The sequence below is a fragment of the Choloepus didactylus genome, chromosome 2, assembly GCF_015220235.1.
Source record: "Choloepus didactylus isolate mChoDid1 chromosome 2, mChoDid1.pri, whole genome shotgun sequence".
Lineage (NCBI taxonomy): Eukaryota > Metazoa > Chordata > Mammalia > Pilosa > Megalonychidae > Choloepus > Choloepus didactylus.
The window spans coordinates 123,233,191-123,258,532 of NC_051308.1; the positions used below are offsets into that span (position 1 = coordinate 123,233,191).

General features: G+C 43.9%; 1 protein-coding gene across 1 annotated transcript in view; it reads right to left on the reverse strand.

Annotated features, from left to right (window-relative positions):
• Nucleotides 1–12,583, reverse strand: part of ATP1A1 (ATPase Na+/K+ transporting subunit alpha 1) — a 33,528-nt gene extending 20,945 nt beyond the window's left edge. Inside the window, exons 1-2 of the mRNA XM_037826283.1 lie at nucleotides 12,308–12,583; nucleotides 558–668 (exon numbers count right to left, since the gene is read on the reverse strand). Of these exons, the coding sequence (XP_037682211.1) occupies nucleotides 558–668; nucleotides 12,308–12,319 (123 nt within the window). The 5' untranslated portion in view covers nucleotides 12,320–12,583. The remainder of the gene's footprint in view (nucleotides 1–557; nucleotides 669–12,307) is intronic.
• Between the last annotated feature and the right edge of the window lie 12,759 nt (nucleotides 12,584–25,342).

Below are 25,342 nucleotides of genomic sequence, written 5' to 3' on the forward strand. Positions count from 1 at the left end.
TTTCTTGAGTGAGGAAGTTACACTTGTCACCATTTCCTAGTGACTTAGCAACCATGCAGCCATCTATTAAGAGCTCTTCATCCGAGGATGGGTGACCTGGATAATGGAAGCCTGTTACTGCCTATCACATCACCTCAAAGAAATCCAGACCCTCTTGGAAATCTAGTCAGACCTCATTTGATGACCAGGCAGATTCCAGACAGGTTAAATCTGTGGAAGTCTTCATAGCCTGAAGAGGTTGGAAGTTGCCCAATGTTCGGCATAACCCAGAGAGAAGGGAAAGCAAAAGCCTGTGATGTCAACCACAGTTCCCTTTGTGAATCGCTATTATGCCAGAGTGGTTGAGTAACTCTTCCAACCCTCTAACAGCTTTTAAAATGACGTTTTCCAGTAACGACCTCTAAAACTATTAACTCCTATGATCTCTTTACTTTGAAAATAAAGCGTATCTCTAACTGAAGGGTACAGGGAGAAAAACCTTATATTCAGAGATATGATCATCTTTTTTTTTTTTTTAAAGAAGGAAAACAAAAAGCTGCCTTCCTCTTAGTACTTGCCATAGAAACTTCCTTCTTCAGTTCATCCATGTCCTTCTCTTTCTTGGTCTTTTTGTTGGCCTTGTTGCCCTGCTCTGAAACAGCTGCAGGTTCATATTTATCACGTCCAACCTACAGGAGAAGGTGAGAAAGGTATGATTGTAAATTATGGATGGCATCTCAAAACTGAAGCTTTTGAAGTGAGGGATTTGGGTGGCTTTTAGGATAGCCATCATTTGGGATAATCAGTGAAATTGTGCTTTATGCTGCATACTAAATAATCAATCTACTATTAATTCTGTCATCATTAGCTCAAGAAATGCCATCTCCACCCAAGTGGAGTAAAAGCAATGGGAAGTCACGGTAGCCCTCAGAATGGGCTCTACCGGAGCCACTACCAATTCCAGTGAATAGGGAGAAGACTCAGGAGCAGTGCTGTTAAAAAACCCATATATTACTCCCTTCCATCTTATCACAGGAAAGAAGGAAACTTCCTTATGTTATGAACTTAAGAGTATGATACAGTACTTATGAGTCTGAATTCTGGAATCAGATGGGTCTGAGTTAAATCCTGGGCTCCACCATCAAACAGCTGTGTATCCTTCAGCACATCACTAACAACTAAGGTCCAATTTCCTTTTCTGTAGCATGGAGATAATAATGGTGCCTACTTCATTAGTGTTTTTCAGAGGATCAGATGAAAAACACCTAAATCCTAGTTACTTTTACTACTGTTTAAAAAGTTTTAGCTTTGCAAATTAGTCTTTAGATATCAAATTTAAATATCTTTACTGCTCACATAGGAACACTGAACTTTCATTTTCTCTTTTAACATAAAAAAGAGAGAAAAAAAATCATCCTAAGAGCCCATAAAACTCCTTAAATAAATGGCAAAAAAAGGGAGGCCCCACCCCAATCTGTAGTCTGAGAAAAAAGCCCCTAAAATGAAAGTCACTGAAAATGTTTTGACATAAGCGGGATGGATGTAGGAAAAGCATGTGCATTATCACGCAATTCACAAGATCCACCTACGCCTCTTGAACACTGGAACAATTTTTAGAGAAAATGTTGATTGTATAGTTTAAATTTACATTGTTCTACTCTCCCATCTGTCTTAAAATGCTTAGCCTAGCTACACAAAGCCTTAACTTGGTGCTCCAGGAGCTCAGTGGAACAGAAGGAGGCCCAATTTCAGACATCCTCCACCCCACGAAACGCTACCCACTGTAACTACAACTTAAGAATGGCAAGAAAGTAAATATCAGCAATTTTCTTAAAATAGATGATATGCAGTACTATTACTATTATTTTGTGCATCTTCTGAGATGCATTAACTCTTGGCTCTCCCTTACCCACTTCTACTTTCAGAAGTACGTTGCCTGCTACTAAAGCAACCATTTGGAATTTATGTGTCCAGACTAAAATTTTACTGTGCTGAAATGAAAATAAAAGAAAATCAAACAGCGTAGGTATCTTTCAGTCATAGCTGATATGGCTGCAAGTTATTACAATACCCACTCGAATCTGGTAATATCCAGACTCCAAAGAAAATCCAGCTCCAATTAGTTGGTGTTGCCCATAAACGTCAAATGTCCAATATAGAGACCATTTATATTATTCACATTTTTCAACTTATGGGGTCATGTTTGCAGCATTACTTGACTAACTTCTTCCAACAAAGAGTAGAGTTTAGTTTCTATCTTATCTGTTAAGAATGGAGCTGTCTAAAGCCAGTCAACATTCTTGACATTCTCTCCACTATGGAGCAACTGCATTTCTAAGTGCCTCCCTCTCTTGGTGCCAGAGTTAAAATGGAAAATAATCAAACACAGTGAAAGCAAACAGACAAATAAAACAAAAGAGAAGAAGGGGCTCCTAAAAGAGAGGAACCACAGTCTATAAAGTAGTATTTCCCTCAAACATTTAATGAGAAAGCAGAACACTTAAAAATAATTTTAAAGTCATTGACAAAGGCTTTCTAAAAGACTTATGTGGCCAGTTTGCATTGATTTTTAAAACAGAGTGCACAAATTCTCTTTAAGCAAGTTGAGTATCCTTAAAACACAATTTAAATATATGAAAATCAGAGTGAAAATCCCTCTGTCTCACCATCTGCATGCTTTGATTATTGATTTCCATTATTTTCCCCCTCAGAAAGGAGAGTTACTGGAGCAGCTAAGCCTTGGACATCTTCCAAAGTTTTATGCCCATTTACAAAATGTCTTACCAACAGCTTCACAGTTATCAACAGCAAAAATTTAATTGGGAATCTAGATTTCCTAGTAAACCACCCACTACCCCCTTTAAAATCAATTCCTGCTCTTTCAGGAATAGTTTGAAAGACTATTCATGAAAGACATGTAAGAAATATTAACATGTGAAATTTCTTTTTCTTCAAAATTTTAGATTTTTTCACTAGGCAATGTTTGCCCCAAAGAAGCAAGGAACAGGTAGTTCTGATCCCACATGGAATATTAGCTTATTCTGGTGAGAGCCAAGTATTAGTTACTGAAGTCCCTATAAATCTCAATTACTGCAGTTTTCAAAGCAGAAAGTTTGTTGGGGTGGGGTGGGCAGGAGAGCAACGGTATTGGAACAGGTAAGTTAAGATCATCTTCTGTTGTTTCCTTTAGAAGTGTTTGGAAGGAATGGAAGGTCAGGGCACAGGGAAATGATAACTATGCTATTTCCTCAATTGACTAAAGTGACCTGCCCGCTCAATTGGGCCCTAAATTCCTATTATTTCAATTAAAAAAAAAAAATTCTGAGCATGTTCATCACTCCTACAGAGGCTCCGGAGTGATTAATTCCCACTCCCACAGTGATGCGAGGGCAGCGAGACCCCTTTGAGTGTCTCTGTGGAAAGGCACTATGGAAGCCTGAAGCATAGGTACAGCCTTCTCAAAAGGGCCACTTGTGAAAACGATGCAAGTTGATGTGGGTTTTTTTTTTTTTTCCCATTCTAATTTAGAAACCGGGAACTCCCAGCAGGGGATAGGGGCTCGCTCTGTGTGACAAGGTTTAAGATCCTGTCGTTACTTCATCCTGTACTGCTCAGGGATTCCACCCTTTCGAAGATTCACTGTGGCTTGTGCTACTATTTGATGTGGATAAGGGGAAAGAGTGCCCAAGAGATTGCAGCAGAACACTCTTGATGGAAGGACCAAGGTTAAACACTTAACAAGGCTTCATTCATTTAAAAAACATACACTGAATCCTCACAGTGAGTAGCCATGCCCAGGCTAAGACGCTCCTCCCTTTTCTTTGGTAATTAACAATTAAGGGGTGGGGGTGAGCAGATACAACAAGTACAGGAAATTATCCCAAAATAAGCAGAAAAAGAAAAAGGAAAAAAAAAAAAAAAAAAGCCACCCAAAACAAGTACAGTGAAGTTTAGGAGAGAAGCAAAATCACAAGCTGTGGCAACCACCAGTTATCTCCACCTCACCTTTCCAGTCTTCCCACCCTTTCCATCCAGGCAGGCTTTGGAAGGCTTTCTCACTTGTGCATTATGCATATTTTGGCCAGAGTCCCCACTCCATCAGCACAATGCCCTGTGGCCAGCAGGAATGTAAGAGCTCTTCCAACTTCCAAAATTCCTACTGAAAAATTCCAGGGGGCCCTTGGAAGCCACAAGACTTCCACCAAGATTTTCACTTCCTTGAGACAAAATTGTTGATGGCATTTTCAAGTCAGTCCCAAATCATTCTTACTCTGCCAGAGCTAGCTAAATGACCTTGAACAAGTCAGCTTCAGTTTCCTCATCCACGAAACGGGAATAGCACTTGGTATAAAATTAAAGAACCTAGAGAAGGCATTCTGACAGGGAGCTGCATCCAATCAGAGAAGAAAATGTCTATAAGTCCCACAAACAAAAGCCTCTGACTAGCAAGAGGGGCCAGAAGGATGGTAAATGTGACTCTTCCAATGCAACCCATTTCAAAGGTGGCGAAAGGATTGTAGAAATTTCACCTCTAATCCAATTTGGCAAATTCCACATTTGCAAGGAAGTTGTGGAATGGTCCCCGAACTCGCTGACTGCCTACAGGCAACTGTCTAGGCTGTGCTACATCTTTCTTAAAAAGTGCTTTCTAGTTTTCCTGGATCATATATATTAAGTCATTATCAAAAATGATCATGTAATGTAAAAGTACTCTGCAAAGTGTCCCACAAAAGTTACTGCTACAACTTGGCTTTTATTAACACATAAATTACTACTGCCACTCCTCACTTATTCTGAAAACTCATTCTTCAGCCTTTTTTTTAAAAAAATAAATGCAATTTTATTGAGATATATTCACATACCATACAATCCATCCAAAGTATACAATCAGTGGCTCATAGTATCATCACATAGTTGTGCATTTATCACCACAATTGATTTTAGAACATTTTCATTTTCCCAGGAAGCAAGAAAAACAAAAAAAAGAGAGAACACCCCAAATATCTTGTACCCCTTATCTCTCCCTATCATTGAAACCTTAACAAAACAACAACAAAAAAAAAACCCTCATTTGGGGTATTTTTAAATTCCATCTCTGCTAAAACTTAAAGAAAATGCAAGTTAAAAAAAAAAAAAAAAAAGATCAAACCCAGCTCATTACACCTACAGTAGCTCCTAAATGACTAAGTAGTTTAGTTTATTTACAAAGACTCTTCTAGCCAGGGACCTGAGGGCTAAGAGATGGCTGGCAACGAGGGAGGACCCACACCGTCGTAACTCTGCAGCTGCTCCCGGCCCCAGCGGGAACACCTTCACCGCAGGAGCAGCCCTGGGAGCAGTGAAGGCACAGTTCTTCTCCGCAGGAGGGTACCCCGAGGGACCACCATGCCTTCCGGTCCTTCCTCTTACCCAAACATGTGGCATGCTGGAGAACAGGGAATCTAGCAAGGCCAAAACAGTATGTTCCTTTGTGAGCCCAGTTCAGTATCCCCAAACTTGGGCTGCAGCCCATCAGTCGGCAGGGGACAAAGAAAACCTCCGCAGTTCTAGCTAGCAGGTTCCCTCAAGCTAAAACGAACAAAGCTTAACCTCCTTTCCCCATATGCCTGCATTTAATTCTCAGAGTCAGCTAGCCTACTCTACCTGCAATAGTTAAATTCTAAAATGTCTTAAAAAAAAAATCAACATAGTACCTCTTTACCTCTACACTTGGCACCTGGATTTTGAAGAGTTAAAAATTTCTGTCTATTCCTTGATGCCCTCCATTTGCTGTCCTCCTCACCTCCTGTTTTCATTTGCCTGACCACTCTTTGACCAGTGACACTCAAAAGAATATGTCAGTTTGAGAGAGAACAGATTAATAACTGGCACAGGCTCATCGCAAAAGGAACGGATCAATTCCCAGAAAGCCTCAATCTCTTCCCAGCTAGTACCTTAAGCTTAGGACGAGAAGTAAAATGACTGCCTGGAGAATAAAGTCTGCACAGGACCATAAAGAAATACGATTGGATTTGAAGACAAAGCCAACCAACAAAACCAAATAAAAAAAACCATCAAACAAATATGGTGGATAAAAGAAAACACAAGAGGACAACCCCAAAAAAGTACCTTAGGGCACTGCCCTCTCCATGGTAACAGAAAGATAAATCAAACACCAAGGCCCACTGATCCACAAAACCTCGCACTGGGATTATCAGGTCCCCAAACAATACAAATTCCAAGGACAAAGCACAAGCCATTAAGAATCAACTTTCTGGATCATCCACACAAAATGTCCCATAATTGTTACTAAGTAGGGTTTGAACAAAACCAGATACAGAGAAAATGTTCAGATTAATTTCATTGTAAAGTCACAAAGGAATGAGGTCTGCTGGCCAAACTCCCCTGGCTCAGGATCCAAATGAATCCAAACCGGAGAGAAAAATCATAGGGTAAGGGTGGAGGACCTCTTTTTTCTCACCAACAGAACTCATCCCAAACATTAGTCAAATAAATATGAAGAACTTCTTGTGGATTCCAGACAACAGATTTCAGCACAACCAATGAAGTGAGTCATGTGCAAAGAACAGTCTCTATGACTCCAGCCAAAGAATACACTTCCTTTCATACGCTCAATTCATAGCAATGTGAGAAAGTTTAAAACTGACTCGGTTACGTCTTTTCCAAAAATATATAAACTAACGAGAGATCAGAAAACACAGGCTTAGTGGATTTTAAAATTCTCTCTACCTCACATTATCACTAACCGGACTTGTATTTTCAGCGTAATCTAGAATTGGACAGCTCTGGCAGGGACAGGGAAACTTTCCGCCCAGTATTTTGCTGTCCAAATGCAGCCACTCTGATTACTGTGAGCCCATCTGATCTGACACTTGTGTTTCTTCTTCTGGCCTGTTGGCTGGCACAGAGCCCTGGGCAGCCAGAAGGCACCTCGGCACAAATGTTCGGGCTTCCTCCCATCACATAAGGTTGAAAAGCTCATTTCGTTTTTTTAAGACTTGCAAAGACCCAAAAATGTAAAAATAACAACCAAATACAGAAGTCCTCTACCTGAAAAGAGAAAGTAGATGAAAACTCTAAATTAAATAGGAAGCCTGCAGGCAACTTCCACTTGGTTTTCTTTGGGAGAGTAATTAATAGTATTTCCCATTATTTTCAGTCCCTAATATGCTTACATTTTTTTTATGATGACAACATAAAATTTCCCATTTAGCCACTTTCAAGTATACAATTCAGTGATATAAACTTTATTTACAATGTTGTCCTACCATCACTGCCATCCATTACCAGTTTTTCCATGACCCCAAAGAGAAACTCTGTACCCACTAAGCATTATCTCCCCCCTACTTTCTTTCTCTGTGAATTTGCATCTTCTACTTATTTCATATAACTGAGATCATACAATATTTGTCCTTAAAGTTTTTCAAGTGAAAGAAAAAAATTGTTCTCTAGTTTTGAAAGGGTTTACGGTTAACTGATGAACAGCAAACCCAGATTTGCTCTTCCCTCAGTTTTAATTACTTTCTAAGCCCTCACAATTCAGACTTGCGTTGCACTCGCTCTAAAAAGAACATAGATCCCTTCATCCTCAGGGTGAGTATTCCAACCATGGGCCAGATGAAAAACTGAAGTTTCAAAGTGTTTCCCCCAGCCCCTGTTTTTGTTTTTAAATTAAGTAACCTTACTTAAATTTCTATACAAAATTCTTCAAAACTATTTTGGTTAAAACCTTTCTCATTCTTGGAGCTTCTTTCTCATTCTTGGGTTTAGATATCTTTTAAAAAGCATAGTCTGATTGAGGACTGGTGGTTTGATGAGCCGAGCCCTCTATCTTGGGACTTGCCCTTATGAAGCTCCTTACTACAAAGGAGAGGCTAAACTTGCATATAATTGTGCCTAAGAGTCTCCCCCTGAGTACCATTTTGTTGTTCAGATGTGGCCCTCTCTCTCTAAGCCACCTCAGCAGGTGAACTCAGTGCCCTCCCCTATATGTGGGACCTGACTCCCAGGGGTGTAAATCTCCCTGGCAACGCGGGATATGACTCCCGGGGATGAATCTGGACCCGGCATCATGGGATTGAGAATATCTTCTTGACCAAAAGGGGGATGCAAAATGAAATGAAATAGTTTCAATGGCTGAGAGATTTCAAATGGAGTTGAGAGGTCACACTGGTGGACATTCTTATGCACTATATAGGTAACACCACTTAGGTTTAAATGTATTGGAATAGCTAGAAGTAAATACTGAAACTATCAAACTCCAACCCAGTAGTCTGGACTCCTGAAGACGATTGTATAACAATGTAGATTACAAGGAGTGACAGTGTGACTGTAAAAACCTTGTGGATCGCACTCCCTTTATCTAGCGTATGGATGGATGGGTAGAAAAATGGGGACAAAAACTAAATGAAAAATAGGGTGGGATGGGTGGGATGATTTGGGTGTTCTTTTTTGCTTTTATTTTTTATTCTGATTCTGATTCTTTCTGATGTGGGGAAGGTGTTCAAGGGTAGACTGGGGTGATGAATGCATAACTATGTGACGGTGCTGTGAACAGCTGACTGTGCACCATGGATGACTGTGTGGTGTATGAATCTATTTCAGTAAAACTGAATTTAGTTAAACAAACAAACAAACAGAAAAAGCATAGTCTGATTTGAACAGAAAGTCACTTATCTGTTCATTGGTTGCTAAAATAATCAGAAAACAGAACCCTAAAACAATGACTTAGAAGGGTTCTAGGATGGAGCAGGAATGTGGCCAGTCTATTGTGCTTGACAATGATGTATCCCCCTTCTTATTTTTAAATGCAATTTAGAAATAACACCCCCAGGAGCCTGTATATTTCAAGTTTTAGTCCTCACCTGCATAAATGTTCCACTGGATTTTTAAAAGCTCTCTCTCATATATATACATACATTCTTTTTTCACCTATGAGGTTTAGCACTCTCTCAGTCTTCTCAGATTTATGATGCAAGCCTCCCTCTTTCCTACCCTCCCACCAAAAGGTGAGTCATTGGTAGTGTTACAAACTTACTGGCAAAGAACACTACAAATTAACAAAGAATAGGTTACCAAAAGGAGACACACCCTCAGAAGAGGGTACAGAAAGAACCTGAGATGCAGGGAACTGTTACACTAACATGCTGAACAATTAACAGGCAAAGGGGGTGATACAACCTCAAACCCTATTTTCTGCTCCCCACTGCTGGTTGCTAGTTTCTCCTTCAACTGCTCCAATCGCTCTCAGCCAGGCCTGGGCAATTTTCCACTGTGAGGACTCTGCCTTACGATGTTTGGAGTCTAAAGTACTCACTTTATAGCAGCCAGAAGATATTTAGTCACACTTTCAAGTTGAGCTCCAAGAGGGCAGCTGATAATGTTACCATACAACCAGGATTTCTGCTGACATGTGTAGTCCTTGTGCAACTTCACCTGAACTTTTTTTCCCAGCCCCTCTTTAAATCACTATTCATAAGCTATGATTTATTTTCTAGGTAACTAAGTTAATATTCAAACTGAATGAAGAACTACAGTGAGAGATCTGGTGACACCTCCCCTCCCCCATTTTTTCTAAACTTGAGGAAAGTTTTTTGTATTTCTAAATAGTTACGGTGTGTACCTTTGGTGAGCTAAATAGTTGTGGGTGATAAGCCTGAGGATTTAAGTCAAGTTATTGGCAAAAATACCCAGAAAGAAAAAAAAGGACAAAATCCTATTTCATCCAGGAATGATTCAGCAAGAGCTGTTCTTTCATTTGCTTATCAGAAGTCGGGAGACTAATTTTAAAGGAGCTATAAAATCACCTGAAATATCATCCAAACCTAGACCCCAACTGCAGTAGGAAAAGGAGGGGAAGAAATTTACAATGACCTTAAAAATTAGCTGCCAGCACAGGCTTCCTGGTTAACCAATTATCAGCAGGGCTTTAGTCACCACTCCACCCACATTTTAATCCCCATGTGGAAAAATCCCAACATTTCGGCATGAAATAGTCTTCTGAACATTTGGACTATCACAGTAAGTCACTGGGGACAAAAGGGGCAATTTATCCCAGAAGAATTATGACCAATACCACACATACACACACACAGAACTTAACGTTCAATATATCAGATTACTAAAAATATTAAATAAAACCCAGTAGACAAGCATATCATCCTGTGTTAACCATTTGTAATTCAATTTTGTGTTTACCAGCCACTAAACACTGTCTTATTACCACTAAACATTTTGTGGTAATAAGAAGATCCATAAAACATCCTCCACTAACTATTCAAGTGTGTTGCTATTTTTGCTACTACTGTATCTGTGTGTGGTTATGAAAGAGACATATAGACATAGAGACATAACTTACCTAAACATCTCCCTGGCCCACTGATTAAAAAGCACAACTACCCTGGTTCCATCAGAAGGATATTCAGAATTCTGCATATAAGGCAATGTTAAGCAGTTAACGTATATTCAGGTTTGCAAGACAACAGACCATTAAGTTATCAGAGCCTTCTCGTCTGTCACTAACCCACTAACTGGCTGTTTGACCTTGAACAAGTCAGTTCACCTTCCTAGGCCTTCAGTACACATCTACCTCCTTCCCACCACCCCCCAGACCAGTAATGCCTCCTCCCTCAGAAAATAAGCTTTTGTTGATGGAGAAGATATAAAAGAATGAGCTTGAAAGAGCTTGTTTACAAGAATGACCTACAGATTGATGGTGTGGTCCACGCATAGGCCGCTAACCCAATTTCCATCAGGAGAATAGAGAGGCTTTGCCCTAATGCTACTTGGCTTGTGCCGGGCTCCCAACATTTTGTGCCTTTAAAAAGGCAAGAAAAGTTGGGCATTCCCACTTCTCCCTACGGGGTCCAAGCCTTTCAACAACCACCTTCAAAATCCATTTAGAGTCCCCAAAGAATGCGGCCCTCTCCCTGCCCCTCCCCCGTCCCTAATCCAAACCCAGGAGCCCTAAAGGACAATCAAAGACCTACTAAGTGCAGGACACTGTGCTAAGCCCGGGAGATAACGGAGAGGGATCCAGTCCCAGCAGTACGCTCAAGATCTGGTCATTTTTATTTCATGAATTGATACATACGAGGGTTATTTTGTGTAAAGTTTTTCTTAGCTAGACATTGTCTCCTTTTGGGCACGGAACCCAGTCTTCTGCTGTGGCTACCAGTAATCACGGCTTCGCACTATAGAAATATAGGAAAGTGATGTTGTTATGGTATTCCCACAGCGCTCCTGTCCTGGAGACCCCTCATTTCCTTTGGAGACCGCCCTTCGGTGAGACGGCCCTGGAAACAGGCAGAAGGATTCCTACCCAAGTACAAAGGAGCTGCCCGTAGCCTCGAGTCCTTTTTTCGGGTTTATTTTATCCAAGGCCCCAGTGGGTCCAACCGTCCTCCTCCAAGGCTCATCCTTCCAAGTCACTAACACCCCTCCAGTCAAGAGCTTCAGATGACAATTCCAGTTGCCCCGGGCACATCCTGTGTTTATGGAAAGTGGCCCGTTAAAGCTCTCAAAACTATACCTTAAAGGCCATCTTAGGACGCTGGAGACACACCCTTTCTGGCACCAGCCCGCTCGACCGGCTCCGCAGTAAGGGGAAGCCAGTTTTTTTTTTTTTTTTCCTTTGGGGGAGGGCGGACGCCTCTGCGGGGAGTTGGCTAACCCCAGCACCTTCAGGAGAAGAAGCCCTGACCCCGCAACTGTCCCCGCCTCGGGAGACTGCGACGGCGCCCGGCCCTCGGGGGGAACCGCAGCCCGCGAGGGGACCCGACCCGCCGAGAGGCCGACGGAGCGCCCCAGGGGAAGGGGAGGAGCGCGCCTTTCCTCCGGGCACGGAGGGCGGAGGGAAAAAGGAAGAAGAGAAGGGAGGTGAAGGCGGACGGAGGGAGGGGATCCGAGCTCCGGGATGCTGCCGGCGACCAGCTCCTTCCCGGGGCCACCCATCTGCCGCTTGCCCTCTTCCTCCCCGCCCCACGGCTTCCTGAGCGCGCCTCAAGGAGTCCCAGTGGCCGGACCCCGGCCCGCTCCGCGCTTGGATTTCTGCGGCCCGCAGTCCCTCTCCTGAGTCACCGAGCCCCTTTCAGGGTGTCCACACTACTGCCCTGCGCTCCCTTTTCCCCCCACCCCCATTACTGCGCTCCCTCCATTTCCAAAGTGCGTGGTCTTTTAAGCCTCACGGCTCTGCCAACCCATTCCGCGCCGCGCCGCTTCCTCCTCCTCCTCCTCTTCCGCCTCCCCCGGGCCGCCGTCACCCTCCCGACTTCCCCCTCTCCCCCTCCTCACTTCCCACGCCCCCTCCTCAAGCTCGCCGGACACTTACCCCTTTTCCCATTGTGGCGGTGATCTGTGCCCGGCGCCGGGTCCTCGAGCTTGAGAATCAGAGAAAAGAAAAGAGCAGCTCCCGGCCGAGCGAGCGGGGCCGGGGGAGCCGAGAGGAGGGCGCTAGGGCTGCCGCGGGGCGGGAGAGCGGAGGGCGGCCGGCGGCCCGGGCCGATGCCGCCGCCGCTGCTGCCGCCGGGGCTGCTAACGCTGCTGCTGCCACGTGTCCGCCTCCTCCCGCCGCTGCGCTGAGCCCCAGACCCCGCCGCAGCTCGAGCCCGCGCCTCCTCCTCACTTCCTAAAATATGCAACCTGCGTGCTGGCCCCGCCCACGCCGCGGTACGTCACCGTTACCAGAGCAACCCGACACCGGCCCCGAGCCCGGCTCCGCCCCCGTCCAAACCCCACCCCCAGCCCGGGGGCGCGCTGGCTGCAGCCAGCCGGGGCTCGGAGGCAGGAGGGCGCCGGGGCCTGGGGTACGCGTGCCCACGTCCCGGGAGGCCGCGGCCGCGCCCGTGCGGGGAGCGTCTGCTGGCTGAGCACGGGCACTCGGCTGCCATGGCGCTCCCACGCCCGTCCTTCTGCTTCTCTGCGTGACTGGCCTGCTTTGTAGGGCACAAAAGGTCCGCAGTGGGTGCGACTACGTTCTGGGATCTAGGTTCCCCGAATCTCTGCGGACTCGAACAGAAACCTCGTGCCGAGTGGCTTTTCCAGCGCGTGCGGGAGCTCCTCTGGGCCTAAGGGACGCGCCGGGGGGCACTGCAGCCAGCGCCCGCGTGAGAGACTCCACCTCCTTCTGGAGTCCAGGCCCTACGCCCACCTGCACATGGCCTCCCGAGCCTCCTGGTGCCCTCTCGGATGCTTCCTCTGACCTGGGCTTGCCTTTATCCACCTGCCTCTCGGCCCCAGGAGGAATAAGTATACGCCGGCCTGGCCAGAGGTCCTTTGCCCCCCCCCCCCCCAGCTTCCTTGCTTCAAGGTACCGAAATGACAGTCGAAAGGGTGTCTAATGAATTCATTCATGCTACTGTGTGAATGAAACCTGCAAGTACAGTTTGCGGATTCGCTTTTTAGAGGAGGAAAATTTGAAAACCTCAAAGAAAGCGTATCTTAAGCAAGAGGGGCTGACTCCAGGGGGAGATGTTTGAGTACCTGTCTGGTACCTCTCCATCCCCCCTCCTGCTATCTGACACATCCCTGTCAGGTCCAGCGCAGCCTTGGGTGCTCTGAGGGCCTGGAATGTGATGAGAGGCTCAGAAACACCCCAACTCCCCACCCCCAGCCCGGGCTGGTTGGGCTGCTAGGCTGTTTCTTAGCAGAGGCTGCAATGGCTGAAGTTGTCCAACATTTAAAAATATATATTATTATTATTATTAACCATGCTTTCAGAAAGTCAGGTACATTATGGGAAAGCACAGGATTCACAAAAGAAAGTCACTCCAAGTGTCTGAAAATTCCTAAGGAAAATATTAACTTCTTAAGCGAGTTAAAACTAGTTCTATATCAACTTCAAGTATTAATTTAACATGAACAAATAAGGATGTGAAACAAAATAAATGGGGAAGGAAAGGAAGGAGGGAAGGAGGGTAGGAAGGAAGGAAGGAAAGAAGGAAGGAAGCGAGGAAGGAAAGGAGAAAAAACTAACCACTCTTTTCAGTTAGATCATTAGGGTAATTCTCACTCTTTCTTCCAAGATACTGTTTATTACTGGTCCTTTCATTTTGCCCAAGAACGTGTAGTTAAGGGCTGGCATCTACTCCAATGATCTACAGGCTTGGGTGAATCAGTTCAGGTCCTGGAGAAAAGAGGAATTATAAACTGAACTCAAAATCATGACTGCTGGGGTAGGAGCCCCCAAATCCAGAATCAAGTTCCTAACACTGCTAATTCAATAGATGTTTACAGATAGTTATCAGGGCTCTGTCTCCAAGGTGCCAGAAAATGCTTCATTTGCTAATTTGTTACTGCTAACCTGCAGGAGGCTTTGGCTTGCTAAAGATCTCTTAGCTTCTTTAAGATTAATTATTCCTTGGGCTCTAGGCTGAATGGGAAAAGTGTAACAAAGACAGCAACAAAAAAAGTAGAAAGCAGAAGTCTGAACAATGTAAATTTCTCCTGCCAACTGATCTTTCTCTCCCTTGGTATGTAAAATACTCATTCATCCAATAATATAACTCTGGCAGATCAAGGCATTTCCCCTTGTCTCTGGAGCTGTTAATTTGGCGCTGAAGGTTTAAGGTCCTTCCAGGAGGATCCCCAAGTTCTGTCTGTGTTACATGGTGAGGAAAGGGCTTAAGAACATAAAAACTAGTAACTAAAATCTGTATTTTGCCTTAGACTCCAGACAGCACTTTTGCATGTATAATTTCCTTGGATTCTCACAAGTTTGCAAGGTAAAGGGCATTGGCTGCATTTTACAAAATGAGAAATTTTTTTTGTGTGTGTTGTACATTTCTGCGGGGTTTTAAAAATTTTTATTCTGGTATATACAACCTAAAATTTCCCCTCTTAACCACTTTCAATTATACCTTTTAGTTCTGTTAATTACATTCACAATGTTGTGCTGCAATCACCACCATCCATTACCAAGACCTTTTCATCACCCCAGACAGAAACTCTGTACCAATGAAGAAATGATCACTTTTTAAATGGAACTTAAACACATTCTCAGCTAATTAGAACAAACAGCCACAATCTTATTGATTTAAAAGTCAGCTCTCTTTTTCAATACCCTACCACCCACTCTGCTGTTTTAATCTAATTCATGCCCGCCTGGCAAGGCACTCATCCCCTCACCCTGACAGCGACCGTGAGCACCGCCCCCCCCATTCTGTTAGGTGTCAAGTCCCTGCGCAGTGTCCCCTTAGAATATGCACTGCTTTTTTCTCCTGGAACATTTCCTCAGTTCCCCCTATACTTCCCTTGCCTTCTGACCTTCCTCTCCCTAAAAATTTCCTCTGGAAGATCATGTAGAAGTGTTTTTTGCTAAGATTGTTCCTGTGCTTTGCACCTTGTTACAGTGTCTTGATCTCTGGGGAGGAGAGAGTCTGAATAATTGCATCAGGGAGGTCCTTAGAAGGTCGTTAGGATCCTTCCACTGGAACTGGAAGAGAGTCTATGAAAAGAGCAGGTAGTTCCTTCAGGAATAGATGGAGACGTCACATCAGGGTTAACTTATTTGGAGTAAAATGGTGCATATGTCAACGTGAGCGAATATGTGAGGAGTATGGACACATTGGAGGAATTATGCAAAATAGGTTCTGGAGGGAGGTTGGGGATGCAGAGCAATGCCTCTCAAAGTCTTTGGGGTTTGAGGGAGAGCTGGAGGAGAGGGGAGGGGATGGGAGGGGAGAAAAAAGTAGGCAAATGGGATTCTGGACCATTTGTGAGAGCCAACAGAAAGCCAATCGTGTAGTCAGCATTTGTTCTTCTGAGTATCTGCTAAGGGCAGGTTCTTTTTTTTTTTTTTTTTTTTTTTTTAATCTTCATTTTATTGAGATATATTCACATACCACGCAGTCATACAAAACAAATCGTACTTTCAATTGTTCACAGTACCATTACATAGTTGTACATTCATCACCTAAATCAATCCCTGACACCTTCATTAGCACACACAGAAAAATAATAAGAATAATAATTAAAGTGAAAAAGAGCAATTGAAGTAAAAAAGAACACTGGGTACCTTTGTCTGTTTGTTTGTTTGTTTCCTTGCCCTATTTTTCTACTCATCCATCCATAAACTAGACAAAGTGGAGTGTGGTCCTTATGGTTTTCCCAATCCCATTGTCACTCCTCATAAGCTACATTTTTATACAATTGTCTTCGAGATTCATGGGTTCTGGGTTGTAGTTTGATAGTTTCAGGTATCCACCACCAGCTACCCCAATTCTTTAGAACCTAAAAAGGGTTGTCTAAATTGTGCATAAGAGTGCCCACCGGAGTGACCTCTCGGCTCCTTTTGGACTCTCTCTGCCACTGAAGCTTATTTCATTTCCTTTCACATCCCCCTTTTGGTCAAGAAGATGTTCTCCGTCCCACGATGCCAGGTCTACATTCCTCCCCAGGAGTCATATTCCACGTTGCCAGGGAGATTCACTCCCCTGGGTGTCTGATCCCACGTAGTGGGGAGGGCAGTGTTTTCACCTTTCAAGTTGGCTTAGCTAGAGAGAGAGGGCCACATCTGAGCAACAAAGAGGCATTCAGGAGGAGGCTCTTAGGCACAATTATAGGGAGGCCTAGCCTCTCCTTTGTAGCAACTGTTTTCCCAAGGGTAAAACCTACGGTAGAGGGCTCAACCCATCAAACCACCAGTCCCCTATGTCTGTGGTCATGTTAGCAACCATTGAGGTGGGGTAGGCCAATACCCCTGCACAGAATGAGAAATTGAGGCTCAGAGACCTTCTCAGCAGGTCACTCAGCTAGTGATTGGGGTAGCCTGGACTCAAAATATCAAAACGAACCATCTTCCTACTTCTAAAGTCTGGTCTCTGATGATAGCACCAAGGAAGGTTTGGCTGCAGAATAACAATTACTTTCAACTTGCAGTCCTCACAAATACAGAAGGTTTTTACATAACTTCTCTTCTTTAATAACCAAAAGGATCTTGGCTAGAGCCTTTCCTCCCTACTTTCTCCCACCCTTCATCAGTCTCATGTGTGCATCGTTGTAAGGTAGCGTTATCACTATCTAATAGAAGTGGCCTAAGCAGACTAAACACCCACCATCACCTGATCCCACCTCTAGAGGTGAATCCCATTCCATTTTTAGGATGTTTGATAATGCTCTTTTCATTTTAGTCCTATAGAAAGAAACATCATTCAACTAAAACATTTCAGAATACCAGAAAGCACCTCTCTATTGCTCCCCTAAAGATGGGTCTTTCTCTAAACACTACACCCAAGTGCCATGGTCTAGGTACTTCTGGATAGTCTTCAGAGGTGGAGATTAACCCCAGGAGCAGAGGACTAATTTTAAGAGGTTAAGGGGGAAAAATGAGAAAGAAGCAGAAGTTGCACACTTTCTATGGGAAAGAGTGATGGAAAGAATTCCTGCCTGTCTGTGATAGGGAGCCTCGGACATGCCTGTGGAATTCAGAGAAAGAGAAGGCATGCTAGGACTGAGGTATAGAAGGCTCAGATACAAGAAAGACATCTTAGAACACAGTGACCAAAGGGAAAAAGTCCTTTTCTTGGGAAAGGCTTTTCTCCTCTTGCAAAATGCTTCTGAATAGAACCCTCATTTTACCATGAAGAAACTGAGTACCAGGGAGTGATTGGCATTGGATGATGGCAGGACTTTCACACAACTTTTCTAACTCCCAGACCAGTGCAGAGGATGATGGGGCTTCCAGAAGGGAGCATGGAGAAAGTTCTGCCTTTCTAGTCTATCTGCCCCTCATCCTATCAGCTCTTTTTAAGCTTCTCGTTTGAGGCAGAATTAAATTGATTGTCCCAGAGACTCAGCATTTACAGACCCCAAGGCTGCCAGGAGGCTTCGAGGAGGATTTTATCACAGCTCTGGAGGTTGGCCCCATCATTGTGAAGAGAGTCAGCACATGTATGAAAAATATGATGCAAGTCAGTATTTTGAGCCAAGAATGCTAGCACTTGGAGCAAGTACTTGCTGAATTGAATAAACACACCACTGCAATTAAGGTCTCTAGAATATGAGTTGGAGCCTACACCAAGTTAGCCTTTTCCATAGGAAGTAAGAATTTGGGAGATCAATGAGCTAGTGATCAGGAAAGACTGAAGTCTCTTTGCCATAGCTTGCCATTGCAAATCTGTTTTCTTTTCTCATGAGCAGCAGAAGACACATTACCTCCTACTTAAAAAGCACAGGTCTAGGCACATCACTGACCATCAAAAATCTGTCCGTTGATGGGATTAAAATTTACTTTGTCCTAAGGCACTTTCACATCTATTGTTTTCCTCTATCTTCATGACAACTCTTTAATATTGGTTGTATTGACACTATTATATCTATCTATCTATATTTTAAGATAGAGGTTAAGGTTTGGTTAAGAGATTTATGTGGTGGCAAATGCAATCTAGAACCTTGTTCTTCTGCCTTCCAGTCCTTTAATCCTCCATCAGGCTACATGGGAATAAAGAAGCTCTAAAGCACATATCACAGCATGTCTTTGTTTTCCTGGGCTAAAAAATTCTGACCTCTCATGACTTACCTCCTCAGCCCCATTTTCTACTTATCTCTTAATTCTCTTTTAAAGATCCCAAATATTCTTCTAAACCCATTTTCTCCTGTTAAATGGTTGTTGAAGACGCCAAGTTTTGCCTCTGGAAATTTGGAAGAGTCAGTGTTCTAGTTTGCTAATGCTGCCGAATGCAAAACACCAGAGATGGACTGGCTTTTATCAAAAGGGGGTTTATTTGGCTATACAGTTACAGTCTTAAGGCCACAAAGTGTCCAAGGTAACACATCAGTAATCGGCTACCTTCACTGGAGGATGGCCAATGGCGTCCGGAAAACCTCTGTTAGCTGGGAAGGCATGTGGCTGGCATCTGCTCCAAAGTTCTGGTTTCAAAATGGCTTTCTCCCAGGACGTTCCTCTCTAGCAAGCTTGCTCCTCTTCAAAATGTCACTCATAGCTGCACTCTGTCCAGTCTCTTTGAGTCAGCATGTTTTATATGGCTCCACTGATCAAGTCCCACCCTCAATGGGTGGGGCCATGCCTCCATGGAAATATCCCATCAGTTATCATCCACAGTTGGGTGGGGCGCATCTCCATGCAAACAACCTAATTCAAACATTCCAACTTAATCCTCACTATTCTGTCTGCCCCACAAGATTGCATCAAAGAATATGGCTTTTTCTGGGGGACACAATACATTCAAACCGGCACAGTCAGTGTTTTACTTGGTGCCTGGTATAGGCTATTATTAACCAAAACCGAGTCAAGTAGATTATTCTTTTATCCATCATCCCTTTACCACAACTGCCACTTAAATAATTTGCTCTTATTAATATCAGTCTTTGTAAACAAAGCAAAGATAAAGGATTGTTTAGTTGTTTCCCGTGTGTTTTACTTGAGATTCTGAAATTACAAGGCAGGATTCCGTCTTCTCTTCTAGCACCCTCTCCCAACACTCCTACTCACCCCTACCCTCCAACCCTAACTCAAAACACTATTAAATGTTAAAATATCCTTCATTTTAAAACTCACCATTTGTTTTCCACAAATCAAAACCCCCTGGGACATTAAAAGCAAAAAAGTCAAATGGCAACCAAGAAGGGATCTGGACCAAAAAAGATGTTCTAATGCAGAGTTCCAGCAGCATCCAGACAGCAGGGGCGTGGCTTCAAGTGGGCTTATGACCCAGCATGGGCAAACCCAAAGCAGAAAGGAGAGGCGGGCGATAACTGTAGTTAACCTTTCCTGCTCTCTGGACATACAGCCCTGAGCCCTAAGCAAATAAATGCCGTCATTGGGGTGGATAGATTCGCTATTCTTGGCCTTAAAATATTCCATGGAAAAACTATTGCGAAAGTTCTGTCCTGCACAGAACGATACTCTTTCGTGGATGCCTCTGTACTACAACTGGGTTTCAGGGACTGTGCAGGTTTCTCCTTAGTAGAGGTAAGAATCGCTGTAAGAGGATAGAATACAAAACCATCAAGTAGTGGTTTGGTTCATTTACAAAAGTCTGGAAGTTTTTGTAACAGTAGTAGAAAGAACCCCAAAAGTAGGTCAGGTTCAAAAATAGTAACCAGTGTAATTCGTTTTTACCAGCTTATGTTTTACTCTGGAGGCAGCCATTATGGTGGGTTGGTGACCTCCACATGTGGACTCTTGCACATAAGCTCCTAAGAAAGTTTCTCTCTTTCTTTCCCCCTCATAAAGAATCCTCTCCAGCCCCTACTTCTGGTACTCGGCACTATTTAACAGAAGTAAGAGTCCAGGCAAAAACCAGAATAGTCGTTATTGGCCATTTACTCTGAGCCTAGCACAGTGCTTGGTGCTGGTATAGAAAGATGACTGAGATATATTCTCTACCCTCAAATAGCTTATCATCAGTGTAAAGGACTGACAGGCAAAGAGACAGTGATAATACACCAAGAGGTGTTGCTTCGACGCAGGCCATCACAGAGGCACGAAAGAAGAAGCGGTCAGCTCTGCCAGCTTCCCTGGCTGGAGCTTAAGATGGAGAGGAGTTTGTCCAATTGGGCAGTGTGTCTGCGTGTGTGTGTGTGTGTGTGTGTGTGTGTGTGTGTGTATGCAGGCTGCAAGGTAATATACAAGCAGAAGGAGCAGCAGAGGCAAAATATTCAGGACATAATTCAGTGCACTGGAGGACTAGTCATCAGTTAAAAATGGTTAGGGCATAGAGTGTGAGAAGGAAAGCAGCTGGAGGCTAACCTGGATAGATGAGCAGGGTCCAGACTGTGGAGGACTTGGAAGCCATTCTAAGGGTTTAGACTCTATCCTGCAGGACATAGAGAGACACTGCAGGGTTTTCAGCAGGGAAGTGGTATGATCAGATTTGTTCTTTGGAAAGGTTTCTCTGGCAGCACCAAAACCCCGAGATAAGCCTTTGCCACCCATGCATTTATTAAAGCTCCTCTGATTTTATTGTGCATTTCAGTATCCTGCTCCCCTGCATCTTTAAGATAGAATACTAATTTTATTTTCCTCCTTCTTTGTGCACACACATGCAGCCTGCCTTAATCCCCATTATCCACTACTTCCCCCAATCAGAGGCTTCAGATTACCAGATAAAATGAAAAACTGGAATTTGGACATAATTTTAACAATTTGTTTGTTATCATACAACTCCCAGACCCCAGAAAATTGTTTAATTTTCTGGGAAGGCCCAGGCATTTTATCTTGTTATCCTCAATTCCCCCCCCCCCCCCCCCAAACCAAACCCCAAATAGACAAAGGATTTGTTGGCTTTAACTTCTCTTAGAGATCAGCTATTGAGGCAAATTCACTGGCTAAAGAAATGTTAAGCCACCTGGCTCCTAATCTCATGCATAAAGATAGGGACTACAAGATGATAAAAAGAAAGGAGAAAAGGCTAAATTAATGAATAATTTAGCTTCAGCCGTCCAGATTATTCAAATGAAAGATGTCCCAGTACCAACAAATCTTAGCTCTTTGTTTTCCTGCCAAGGCCTGTCAGTGTGACATTTGGCACTTGGTGATGGAGGAGGTGAAGGAGGTGGTAGAGGTGGTGGCTGTAGAGGTGATAGTGAAGATGGCAATTGTGGTGGTCCCAAAGCAATTGATCAAATAGCATCCCAACCAAATACCTCCTTCAAGCAGTAGCATTTTCCTTACTCACAGGAAGCTTTTTGATTTATTTTATTAGTAACTATATCAAGGGGATTCTTTTAGGATCAATGGGCAGGACACAGTTGAAACACTAGAACATTTCCTGCCACCAAGCAGTTGTTCAAAAAGTGTACACAATTAGCTTTTCATGATTTCAAATTTCTACTCGGCTTGAGAGAGACAAATCTAAGGAAGGACCAAAGCATCCATGAAAAGAGACTACTTTATGCTACTTTCCTCTTACCCCACCAATCTCCGTTATCCATCAAACGGCCTGTCTTCTGACACATGACACACAGTCAGCCATGTGCAAGGTGTCAGGTAGATAGAGCTCAGTCCACACTGCACCTATCTGAGCTGCTCTGGTTATTACCAAACCCCTGGAAAGGACCAGGGAAAGAAGCCTACTAAAACATAAGCACCAGCCTACCCTAGAGATTTTCACCTTCAGAATAAGATGTCTCACCATCCATGTTCTGCCCTGCAAGGAGCTAATGCAGCACTACCTCCTCAAGAAAAAGAAAGCATTGTCTCCATATGCAGTTTAAAACCTTTTCTTGTTTTTCCTTTTTGCTGAAACAAACAAACAAAGAGAAAGATACCATCTGCCAAAGCCAATGCAGTCACTAGTTAGTGCGGGAGTGTTATTATGGCTTCCAGAGAACAGACCCAAGGGGAGCCTGAGTCTCACGACCTTCACTTCTGTTCCGGGAGTAAGCTGCCGAGTCACACAGAGCAGGTAAAGTGCAGGCTGGAGCTGGAGGGAGCTGGCGGTGGCTGGAGACCCATTGCCCTCTCATGCCACTAATCTCCTAAAGCAGAAGTGCTCAAACTTGTATTCACTTCCCCGTCTCATTTTTCATAATGGGAAAAAAAAGGTGGGGGGGGCACTGTTAAAAGTTTTGAATTAAGAAACAGTTGCCATCTGGATAATTGAATTCTGCTTGAAGCAGGCCACCTGGTTCACATCAGCAGCTCTTGTCAGGTATAGAAGTGTCAGCTAAGGTCCTGCATTGACTTCTAAACACAGGCTCACATTCCACGAGCAGTGGATAAACTTTAATTTCTAAATGGTGAAAGCTGTTTTGGATCAGGTTACCCCGACACACGGTAGATTCCTTAGGCTGCAAACATTTAGAATTATATCAGTAATGGCTGGGTTCATCTAGTCCCAGTCACACACTCCCTTAGAAAAACAATAACTGGAAAGCCAGTTCCCTTTGGCTTCCTGTTTGGACATCCATGTCACAGAAATATGTACGACTTAAATCACCTTGCTCTTCTAGAGGATTCAAGAGGCTGTTTCCAGCCCTTCAAGTAGTGGAGAGGGGATGGGCAGCCTGGGAGGAAAGTCAGGGGCCTCTCTCTGGGTTGGATGCCATGCCCTACCCTTCTCAGTTGCTTGCTTTCTCTGGTTGCCAGGCAGGCTGCACGGCTTGTGGGGTTTGGAGTACTGTGCCCTGATCTCAGACCCCACTGGATACCAAGAGAACAAGAGCCAGGTGCTTCACATGCAACTCGCCAGCAAGTGCTGCCTGGGCCAAATGCATCTCCCATTTCCACACATAGACAGAGCTGGTGTCAAGAGGGTTAGCTAGGACAAGATAGGAGAAGAGCAGAACTGCTCTGAGCTTGAGAGGTCTTGAGCAAGGCTTTGTGCTTCTCTTTGAGTCTGTTCCCCACGAATCTGAAATGTGTACAACGGAGCTGAGTACTGTTAAGAGTCTAGCTCAGTTGAGTTGGGAGGGGAGCAATGAGTTGGATAGAATCTCGCTCACAGGCAGTTTGGGTTTGACAGAGAACTCTGTTTATGGAATGAGAATTCCACACCAGAAATAACCTATAATCCAAGGTCAAAGAGCCGCTGCTTAATGTCGAATCATAACCCCCAGCCCCTTCCCTTTCCACCACATAGTGCTGTTCATTAGCTGGTACCACCAGAGAAGAATCACCTCTAAGATCAGAGATGTTTTGCTTCTAAACAAAAACACAGGGGATGTCCACCGCACTTATTTTAAAGGTCTGGCTCTTTAAAACAGAATTTTCCATGATGCTCTGGGTGCCTGTGTAGGTTCATCTTGAAAATCTCCCTCAACCTCTCTTCAGTCATTTCTCAGGAGAGCTGTATCTGAACACAGGCACACACATAGAAAACCAGATCCCCACACTTTGGAATAGGGTGCTGGTGGAGGGCAGGGTACTAATTCTGCATCTAGTTGCTGGACAGTGATGTAGGGTAGCCGGGGAGACAGGCTACAGCTTTGAATCTCAGAGAATACACATTTTTCGAAATGGTGTCAGAGTAAAATTAAATTGAAAATCTCTTATAGTGTTTGTAGGCTTAGGAGGGACCCCCCCTGCCTTTATTCTGGGAAGCCTCATCTCTCTCCATTGACAGTCCCCTGGGCCATTGTCACCACTGCACATCAGATCAGCCTACTTGACAATGCTGCTTGGCTCCAAGTCATGTCATCTTGTCACCAAGATAGAAGATTTTCCTCCCTCAGCTAGCAGATGGGGCAGAAGAACTCTGTGCAAAATATGGAGGGCAGTGGGTTGGGGGAGTGGAGCTGGGGTAAGGTTTGAACAGACATCAGAGACAGAGAGTGGAGAATTATAGCTAGCTAAATTACAGTGGCTAAAGCAACGTTAAGTAGGCTGTTCCAACTCCTGGCAGGTTAGTTTATGCCCCTTTAGCCTCAGGATCTCTTTTCTTAATGCAATAAAGGGGCACTTGCCTCAACATGAAAAGGTACCAAAAGGTTATTTCATCTACAATATCCTGTCCTGAAGCAGTAATTTCCTCCTCAAGACTAGTTTCTGTCTGATAGAGCTCTTTCAGTATTGATCCGGAATCACTAACATTTTACAGCCTGCATTTGTCCAGGCCTCTGAGGCATTATTGTCTCCTTTACTCTCCTCCTTCTTGCCAAATAGTCTTTTAACTCTCTTTGTTCTTTCTCTCACTCCTATTTCTCTGCTGCCACAGCATCCATCTATCCACCACTCTCCCTTTACCTAAAACAGCCTTTCTGCCCGGCCCTTCGAAAACTCTGATCTGATTAGGCTCGGTCTTCCCATATCTGGATCCATGCTTAACGTGCAGAAAATCAAATCCCCACACTTCAGAATAGGGTGGTGGTGGAGGCAGGTGCTGATTCTAGGTCCAGCTGGTGGACAGTGATGGTGGACAGGGAGACCTTGAGTCCCAGCACCCCTGGGGTGAGGGGTGCTGGCCTAGCAGCAAACGCTTCCCTCTTCAACATCAGTGATTCTTATGGTAACCTCATTTTTCTTTTTTTCACTGCCCTTCTTACCTTAAATCATACCTCAGTGACAATAAAATGCTGGATTTTTGGAGACCTATATTGTGACTTGTCCTAGGTCCTGCTTACAGCCTCTGTAAAGGTATTGGGGTATTGGGGTATTGGAAAGATATGAAATATCCAACAATAGTTGCCCTTCACAGCAATACATTTCTTGAAACCACGTGGAAAATCCTAAGAGTGATCTTATTTTCCCACAGGATCTGTGTTGTAATTGGATGTTGCTTTCTTGACCAAAGATTTGGCATCAAATAAATCATAGATACCAAATATGTCACAGAGGCAAAGATTCACAGTTTAAACCAGTAGTTCTCAACCCTGACTGAGCATTAGAATTGTCAAAGGAGATTTCTTTAAAATACCAATGCCCAGACCCCACTCAGGACAGCTTGAAGCAAAAAATGCTGTCACG